General features: G+C 38.0%; 1 protein-coding gene across 2 annotated transcripts; it reads right to left on the bottom strand.

The window, feature by feature from the left end:
- Positions 1-720: 720 nt before the first annotated feature.
- LOC131008638 (uncharacterized) lies at positions 721-9,654 on the bottom strand. Of its 2 annotated transcripts, none has more exons than XM_057935583.1 (17): positions 9,360-9,654; positions 8,759-8,832; positions 8,180-8,327; positions 8,011-8,094; positions 7,846-7,917; positions 7,680-7,751; positions 7,328-7,573; positions 6,503-6,613; positions 6,316-6,429; positions 4,871-4,996; positions 4,720-4,788; positions 4,481-4,584; positions 2,764-2,847; positions 2,575-2,662; positions 1,763-1,882; positions 1,350-1,534; positions 721-1,221 (listed from the first exon to the last, which is right to left on the bottom strand). In XM_057935583.1, exons 3-17 carry the CDS (start codon positions 8,264-8,266, stop codon positions 921-923), a joined length of 1,863 nt encoding a protein of 620 aa, XP_057791566.1. In that variant the 5' UTR covers positions 8,267-8,327; positions 8,759-8,832; positions 9,360-9,654; the 3' UTR covers positions 721-920. The 2 variants fall into 2 exon arrangements, with proteins under 2 accessions (XP_057791566.1, XP_057791565.1); XM_057935582.1 differs by having other exon boundaries at positions 8,759-8,800.
- Positions 9,655-9,865: the final 211 nt, after the last annotated feature.

Genomic DNA, 9,865 nt, shown 5'->3' with positions numbered 1-9,865 from the left:
TTGCAGAATCACATCGAAACACGCTTACAAATCGTGAAAATTGCATACACATTTAAGGGGAGTAATTGATAAGATAAATGATTTGAATATTTTAATTAATGTGAACTAATCCTCAAAAGCAAATGCCTCTTAAACAAATGAATTCGGAGGTTTCTCTTTTTGATGCATATCTTGGAGGACGTTTTCACCTTGAGTAAATGACTGTAAGGTAGGTGGAAAATGGTAAGTCACAGAAACATCTCGAGACAAGGAAAATGAAAGCAAACACATGAACGTGTAGATTTGGTATTTGCTTCTCCAGATCATTTGATAATAAGTCGTTCCAGCTGTGCAATGTAATGAACAATATATGAATCTAGACTAGATTGATTGTCTGTAAGTTATCTTTCCTACTGTTTCAATAATTAAAGCTCAATTCACGTTATTCTACTTGTGTTTACTTGAACGAACTCAATTATCACATTATACACTTGTACACACAGTGATGCCGAATTCTTTTCTTTTTACAGCTAAGTCTAAGAGTCATCTTCCTATACCAATTTTTTTCTTCACCTAATTAAAATGGGATGGAGAAAGTAGGATCAAGAGAAACGTAGCCACTTGCAAAGAGATTAGTATATTAGTGAGAGGAGAAAAAAAATAGTACTCTAATGATGTTAGAATTGTATAGGGAGTAAGCTGAAAAATTAGCATCTGCATAGGCCAGAAACATCTAAACCATTTAACACTTGAAGATGTGCACAAATTCTTTTACCTCAAGCTTCAGCTGAGTGTTAGAATGTTTACAAATCAAAAACAAAGATTGTCAAAATTGCCCTACATTCAGTTTCTTACTCTGCAAAGCACCATTGCTGTATCTCGTATACATCTCTTCCTAATACTATTACACTTAACATTATGGTGTTCTTTCAGAACAAGAATCACAATGACTCGGGACTCGTTGAAGGTCTGATCTTGGAGGGCATCTGCGTGAATCTCTGCATTCTGCCCCCGAATTTGTGACTCAAGTCCCTAGGTGTAATGGACATTTTATCCAGAGAACAGTCAAACTCATCAGCATCGGACTCTCCCTCATCGTGACTCCTGTCACTTGGAATACTCATCCCGTTTCCACACTCATAGGCATCTGCAACATCTTCATCACTCGTGCCTTCTTCGTCATCGTCTTCATCATAAGTGCTTCTCACCATTGACCAGTACACATAATTTGGCCGGATGTAGCTGCAAAAAACAAAACAAATAAAAGAATGCAAACATAAACTCGTAGGCCAACAGTAATTTCTCAAAGATATATAAGTAAATAAGTAGTAGACTATGTAGGGGAAACAAGAAGCAAGGCAGAGACACACCTGTCACATTTCCTTAACAGGCAAGGATCAAATGGGAAAAACATGTCTAATCTTTCTAACCCACCAAATACCATAGAATGCTGCGATTCCAGGAGTCCATGTTCGACAAGTGTTTCGGGCAGAGAAAATATGCGACTTGCTTTGACCAGCCGTAGAAATTCTTCTACTATTGATGGCAGGCATATCTAAGCAGGAAATGTAAGAAAGAAAAACCAGTCAGTTTGCTAAGACGACTAACAGATACAACAGTGAGTCGGTCACAAAACAAATGAAATAGAAAAAGTATAATGACAAAATAAGTTTTCTACACATAAATAACCAGCCTATATCCGTTGGTATAAATGATATGGATTAGCATAGCATTGTCAGAATATTCTAGCAAATGACTGAAAAGGTTCAAAGAAATATTTCACCTGCAGTGGTCTTAAAGGATGCCCAAGGATATCGTCGATGCGCATGAGCAGTAGTTGGGACTTCAGCCGAGGAATAGCAAGCATTTGTTTCATACGAAAACAAAGCACATACATTATAGCCTGCAGAATAGTAGGTGATCAATAAGAGAGGACATACTGGCACATTTTGAAAACTCAAAATAGAATCTACAACTGCAAATTCTTGGTATTGGTGATGGAGAACAATTATTGATGATCCTTTTAGTCACTCATAAACCCTGCTTATTTATCATTTTCCTCATCAAACTTCACAATTTATAAGTGAAATCATAATCAGTGTAACACCACAAATTCTTGCCTGTTATATTTAATGAAGCCCTTATGACGAATTTTCTTTTTGTTTTTCCAAAAAGAACCTACTTTTTTTTCATGTTACAGGTCACGTCCATGCCAGAGAAGATACAAAGGGCTGTTTTCTTTTCATGTTATATTTTTTTCCATAGTGGGTCACATTGCTGGACGAGCTAAGAGTCTTGTTATTTCTTTCCCTTTTACTAGATTAACCTTTGGCAGAAGGGTGGAAAACTTATACATATATATAGATTTTTTTTTCTAATTTAGTATAGTAGTTAGTATGATATTAAGATATAACAGAAAGTTAAACTTTGCTTTAATAGCATTATGTTTAGGTGATGCGCAATTGGGATTCATCAAGATAACTTGAGGCAAGGTTAAGGTGGGGAATTTTATGCTTTTTGTTTTATATGCTTGTGGTTTTATACACTCAGGCCAAAACCCAGAGACATTTGAGAGCAAATCTATGTATAACGCACCTGACAACCAGCATAAAATAGTTTATGAGCTTTTGGATTAATGTCACCATCCTGGTTTTTGCAATAAAGGAAACAGCAGCACACCACTCTGAAATCATGCAAAATGAAACTTGAATTAAGTTAGAACATTGTTATTAGTTTTTAGCTCTCAAGGAGAGCATTGGATTTCAAAATGAGATGCATAACAACCTTTCCAGCATCGCAGCAACAAATGAGACGGGAATAAATTTGGCACGAGCCAGATAACTTGCAAGGTACGCTACAGCGCTCATTCTGCAATACAGTAAATAAAATTAATATGCTATAGATCTTTGACAAAGTAAATTCAGCCAAGATGCTGAACCAAAAACAGATGCACTTAATACCATAATTTTCATATCATAAAACATAGCATGCTGAAGGGAGTAGTTAAGCAAATTAACTCAGGCAGAATCCATGGTTAGGGTTTTAGGCTTGAACTGCAATAATTACTTGGGTAATTTTACTTCCAAAGAACCCTATTTTCCATTCTTCTAGGCGCTAGCGCCAAATATACATGTTCTCAATTCTTTTGCTGCAAGAAAATTCACCATCAAGAAAAACATAACAGTTCACATGACAGGAGGGCTGATAGTGTGAAGGTAAATCAAACAACTCAATGAGCCGAAACTACTGACACTGAATAAACACATCAAAGGATTGAGGTGCATAGCCAATGCCTACCAAAGTGATGCTATTCTGTTCCTATGTTGATCCAAAGATAAGAAAACCCTCATCTAAATAGATACATACCTATCTCCTAATACTTTGGCCCATGGACCGGAGCCTTATTAATTAAGCAAACTAAAATAATACTCCCTCCGTCCCAATAATAGTATAACTTATAATTAATAACTACAAACGCATAAAATAAAATAATCTTCTTGGCGCCTTCTTGCGTTGCTAACAAGCCCTCGCCTGTCAAAGCAGCCTCGACCTCAAGGCTGAACTGACTGATAGGGCTCTGGACTGCACTCGGTTTCATTGGATTGAGCTCTTTAGCATAGCCTTCCTCTGAGAGAAGAAGCATATATAGGTGTTTCGCCACACACTATGATTTCCACATTGTCCGGACGATCCAGAAGAAGTAGGCGGGGGGTGCACTGCAGCACTGTAGGGTGTGGAGTGGAGGACCCCAAGGTAGAAGACTATCCGAGCTCTGACAACTTGGCCATGATGGCTGAGAATAGCAGTTGTTCTCCCTCCATCGTCGGTTGCACGGCTGCCATAGCAGTCAGCAATTCCTACAACTCTGACACAGTGCTCGCATATCCATGGGTACTTTCTCTAATTGATCAAAATCGTTGCTCTCGTGTAAACTGAAACTGAATAAACACCTTAAAGAATTGTGGTACACAGGCGATGCCGGCCTACGATGGTCAAAAGATAAGAAACCCTAATCTAAATAATAATTGCTTATACGCGGCCAGAGCATTATTAGTTAAGCAAACTAATATAACATCACTTGTACTTAACAATTAACAACTTATAAAATAAAATAGCAGCTTATAAAATAAAATACTTTTCTAGAGAAGGTTTTGTTTCGTATTATTTCAGGCACCTTCTTGTGCTGCTAACAAAAGTGCAAGACATATAGTTCATAGCAGTTTAAATTACATGATTTTGCTAGGTCTTCAAAGGACAAATATATGATTTGCTATGAACTGGGTAACAGTTCATTCAGCATATAGAATCTAAAGATCGATTTCAACATGCCATGCAATCTATCATAAAAGTAACTTGAATTTACCCAAGAGAAACGTAATAAGAACAGAATAATATTTACGTACATGTAATCTTACTGGCTGATAATAAGATGAAAAGAAATTAGATAATCCCCACATAAGAATACAAGTCAATAGTGCGTGAAGAGCTAGAGATTCTTTACCTCCATTCAGGATTGACGCCACTCACATAGATATCTATAAGAGCATTGGCAAACATCTTTCCACAATTTTCAGGATCCAGCGAGCCAGCATAGAACATGACAAACTACAGAAAACATGGAGGCATTACATGCCAATTAGTATGGGCGAGAGCCATTACAAGGAAAATGCCTCAGGAATGAAGAAACAAATAGTCGAAAACACAGGTTTGTATTTCTGCAAAATCCAGATGTCACAATACCTGAGCAAATTTTGATTTGTAAGCAGTCAAAGTTGTTTTCTGAAATGATTGGAGGAGGGTCTCAAACACCTAAAGCATCGGTAGAATGTAAACATATCAAGAGGCGCACAACATTTCAAACCAAACCAAAAAGGCAGAACGAAGACTTTACCTGAACCAGACGACCACTCTCATAACAAGATTTAAGGTATTCAAATGTAAGCACCATCAGACTGTCTAACTTTTGAGCACTCAAGTTTGTACTAAGAAACCTTTCGATTAAAACATCCCTAGTAAGCTGAAAAATGAGTAAAAATGAGTTTTATTACCAAACAAAAGATGCTAAGAAAACACCAACAAATATAAAAGTGTGTAAGTTTATTGTGTACTGCATACACTTTGGTGCGTATGCATTAGGTTTTCTATTTCCTTGGTTATATGTAGATATTCTAGGTATATTTCTTTCTTGTTACAATGAGCAACCTATGTCTATTTATATGGGTTTTTTTAACCCTTAATAAATATTCAAAAATCTGTTTCTACCGGAAACTTCATGATCCCAGTGTTCTAAGGATTTTGAAACCCTAGGGTGCACAGCCTGAATTTTTTTACCGTGTCGTGTGCAAATAATCATTTATTGCCTGGACCATAGTTACCATTTCTGCATCCAGTCCCAACCCTACCATCTCTTCTTTTTCCTCCTTCGGCAGATATTACACCTACGTCCCTACATATCATCGTTGGCTGTTGATGGTAGGGGTAAGATGAGTTTTCTCACCATGGAAGAATTTCATCCCCGTGCTACTATAAATTTCGCAAGTGGCGGAACGAGACTCTCATCACTGCGTACCTTTTTAAAGGCCATGGAAGATGGTATTGCAAGCCTTTCATGTTCATGGAAGCTCATGAACATTGGGAGAGTGTACAGGAAGCCTACTCGAACAACGGACAATCGACCCAAATTTTTGAACTGAAGAAATGATTGCGCCCATGCAAGCGAAATAGTCAGCCCTTCACCCTTTATGTCAACAAGATGTTGGCATTATGGCAATAATAAGATCTTTGGTATATAGGTAATTCAAACCTACGACCACCCTCTTATCAATGCAACAGTTTGCATTTTTTTCAAGAACAAGATCAAAAGACACCAAGGCTGCAAATTCCCAACTAAATGTTGATTAAGGCATTTTTTAGATGATTTGGGGGAGGTTGGTGCTCTAGTGATTTTGAGCTGCAATTGATGCACAATTCTCAATGCTATGGCACATCATCTTTAACTGATAAGCAAAGCAAGCCAAATTTATGAAAAAATCCATATCTCAATCTAATAGATCTTTGAGGTGAATTAGACCATAATAACTTGTTCTTTTTAAATCTAATTGGATGAATAACCATAGACAACCGCACAAAACTATATGAAACTAGCATAATGCTAACGAACTAAATTGTGGCACATGATTGAACTTCTATTCAAATATTATCTTTTATAAACCGTGTGACCTAATAATGCAAGTTGATAATGCAGTTCTGCTTCAGAATTTTAAAATTATAACATTGAGTCTATGAATAAAGAAAAGAGCAAACATTCCTTAGATATAGAATAAAAATAGAAATCACCTCATCACCATCTTGCTCGATAGGATCTGCAGGGCTCTCAAGGTCTTCTAGTTCTATATCGAACATACCCTTATGGAAATCATCCTGCAAAATATCCTCCCAAGAAATTTCCACCTACAAGCGAAATACAAAAACCCAGTAAGGACCCATTAAGGCCTAATCAGTTGCCAATTTTAAAGTAACTTACATCCAACTCTATTAGTTTGTCCATTAATGCGACCAAGCCAGTGCTACCAACAAGTTCACCCATCGTACCACTCTCCAATCTCAATATATTCTCCGCATACATCACAATGAACTGCATAAAGAATTAGGAATAAAATTAAAACAAATTTCTGTGCACCTATTTTTTATTTGGGCCCCATGATTTGAAACAGCAATTTCATCTTGCTACAAAAAAGGTTAATAGTATCTTAGTATGAAAACACAAGATAGAAGACACTAAACATCCTGGCTTAATGTACAAAACATGGCCACCTTTAAAAAAAATGTACAAAACATGGCAGCTAAACATCTCATGATATGGAATTCATAATGGGTATTAACATAATACATGTACACAAACATCAAGAACTCTCATAATAGGGTCCTTTAATCAAAGTGAATACAGGTTCATAAGGAGCCAGGTGATGGGACATAACAGATACTTCACATGCCTCATTAGGAGAAGGCACATAATGGCAGACGTTGATTACATATCATTGACAAACCAATAGGTGTGTAGCCAACCCGCATGTAGCGTGAATGGGCTTTCATGATGACCACTGACCAGTTACACAAATGATACCCAGATTAATTAAACAACCATGCTGTTGAGACATGGTGTGGTAGCAAACTAAAGCAGTGAAAGTGAAAGTGAAAACACATTTCTAGACTTCTGGACTTCTGAATTTGTACTTCAAATTCTGCCTGATCGTTTCAATCCTTTGATAAAATTATATTAAAGAATGATGTTTGCACACAGAAAATGCCAATTTGCTTGAATGTACAACAAACCAAGATTTGATCTTACAGGTTCTTTAGCGTATATGGGGGGCATTCTATCCCTCACTATCTTCTCTAGTCTGAGCGGCGTAAGAGGAACTAGATTTGAAATATCTTTCAAGGTTGAATGGACACGATCAAGAACTTGAATCTTTTTAGCAAGACCCCGAGGTTGCTTCAGTAATTCAACAAAGTAAGAAGCAGCAGGTGGAGGCATGAAATTCATTACAAGCATCTCCAGGCATAAATCAACATAATCACCATTTGATGAAGCCTGCATAACCAAGGTTGAAAATTGGAACATAACAATACAAAATCAATAATGAGCATCGTTAAAAATAATAGCAGCGACATGAAAATACAACATGTAACCATCATACCAAGGCAATAAGCAATTCAATCAATGCATCCATCACATCTGTTCCATAATCCCACAAGCTCATCCCTAGTATCTGCATCACCAGAAACATATATATAACTCAAAAACATATATCACAATAATGACCAAACAAATTCAGCATCTGAGTGAAATGTTCAGTAACTAACAGCAGCAAGTAGAGACCGATGATGAACAATGTGTACACATGAGACTGCTCCCGTCACAGCTTTTAAACATGTCTGTCACATCATTACAAAAAGATCAAGATAAAGCATATTAATAGGTAAACTATAAAATAACATATATTTTACATGCAAGAAATCCCAACATACCACAAGAAGGGCCACCTCTTCAGTAACAAGACGTTCTTTATGGTGTATCACTGCCACAAGCTGGTTATAAAAGTTGCAGTCGCCCTTGAAATAAAAAAAAATGTAAGCAGCAACTACAGCAGTTCACCCATATGACATGATGATTGATTAAGAGACCGAGCCACAGTACCTGAATAGCAGCTTTGAGGGCATTCCTAACATGATGATCTAGCTCAGAATCAGTGAAACTTAGTTCATCCATGTAAGGCGCTCCCATGTAAAAGATTTCCACCACTTCAGTTAGGGGTCCAAAATGTAATTCGTTCAAAGCTTCACCCCTGAAAAATAAGCAAGAAAAACACGTTACTTGTGAGGGAGGCTAATTAGGCTATCCTCAGTTGGTAAGAGAACAAAGCAAACAAGGGCTGATTTTTAAATTTTGTTGCACTGCACCCATTACTATTAAGACCAACAATTTCAGCAGAAATCAGTCCAAATTTCAACAGCTAAAGAAAAACTGGGCAACTCAGCGACAAGAAAAAAATTAAGCCACTTAAAAAATTCGCTAATTCAAATAGAAACTAAAAAGGAAAAAAACTCATAATCCAAATTCTTACATGTCTCCACTACTAAGCCACACAAAATTCCACGCTGAGCACCAAGTTAGAGAAAATAAACAAAACAAGTAGAAAGAGAAATCGAGAGAACAAATAGATGAAGAAACGGTGAGAAGAGTGGGGAAAAGGAGAGAAGGGGAAGAGTTAGTTACCTCGTGGTCGGATTTAGAGAGCTCCAATGGCTGCAAGAACTACTGAAAGCAGCAACGGCAGGGTAAGGGTTTTTCTGTATATATATATATTATATTATGGGTAAATGAATTCATAAATAATAAATATAGGGCTGGTAATTGGTCCGGTTCGGTTATAACCGAACCGGTTTACCGGTTAACCGGAACCGAATAACGACGAATTTGATAACCGAAAACCGAATCGGTTTTTGATTCGGTTAACCGATTAACCGGTCCGGTTAAGTCCGGTTAATCGATTAACCGAATTAACCGGTCAATTGGACTGTAGAGCCGGTCGAACAGAAATTGAAGCAAATATGCGATGACAGAAACGAAGCAGATAGGTGATGTTTCAATTTTGGTGACCACAATTTTAAGTTACAAATCCACATGAGTTACATACATTACACGAAAATTTGGTGACAAAAGAATTGAGGGCTTAATTCTCAATTCTAATTTCTACATATCTAAATTATGAATGTGAAAAATTGAGGGCTTAATTCCCAATTCTACATGAAAACTTCAAGCCTAAAAATTGAGGGCTTAATTCCCAATTCTACATGACTTCGAGCCCTTTACTTACCAAAGGGAGGGTGGCTGCAACAGGGACGACCGATGAGGCGGCTAAGGCGTAGGGAGAAACAAGGCGGAGAAGGCGCTGGTGCAAGGGGACGACCGGACGAGCGCTGCTGCTGCTGGGAGCCTGGGACGAGCTGTACTGCTGCAGCTGGGACTGTCGGACTGGAGAAAGGGAGGGAGGCGCCGGTGGGAGAGGCAGCGGCGCCGGTGCCGGTGGGAGGCGGGGATGGGAGGCCGGAGGGAACCGTGGAGGAGGGGTGGAACAGAACAGGAAGGCGGGGATGGGAGGCGGCTGGAACAGTTTGAGAAGTCAAGTGGGAACCGCTAATTAAATGGCGCCTAAACCCTAAATTAATAAATTAATTAATTTAAAAAAAAAAACCGGATAATCGGTTTAACCGGTTAACCGACCGGTTAAACCGATTAACCGGTTTATTGTGAGAGTGCTAACCGATAACCGAATCGAACCGAGAAAAATCGGTTTTCGATTAACCGATAACCGGTTTTTTC

This window comes from Salvia miltiorrhiza, chromosome 2 (assembly GCF_028751815.1).
Source record: "Salvia miltiorrhiza cultivar Shanhuang (shh) chromosome 2, IMPLAD_Smil_shh, whole genome shotgun sequence".
Classification (NCBI taxonomy): Eukaryota; Viridiplantae; Streptophyta; class Magnoliopsida; order Lamiales; family Lamiaceae; genus Salvia; species Salvia miltiorrhiza.
Note: the sequence above shows the minus strand (reverse complement) of the source record. Positions and strands in the feature narration are given on the sequence as shown.

What these genes read in the sequence shown, in the direction of transcription:
- LOC131008638 (XM_057935583.1), bottom strand. Translation starts at nt 8,266, where the DNA reads ATGGGAGCGCCTTACATGGATGAACTAAGTTTCACTGATTCTGAGCTA. An exon ending in TTGAATTGCTTATTGCCTTG is followed by an intron (nt 7,574 to 7,679) that starts GTATGATGGTTA and finishes TTGGTTATGCAG; the next exon opens with GCTTCATCAAATGGTGATTA. An exon ending in CTGTTAAGGAAATGTGACAG is followed by an intron (nt 1,222 to 1,349) that starts GTGTGTCTCTGC and finishes TGTTTTTTGCAG; the next exon opens with CTACATCCGGCCAAATTATG.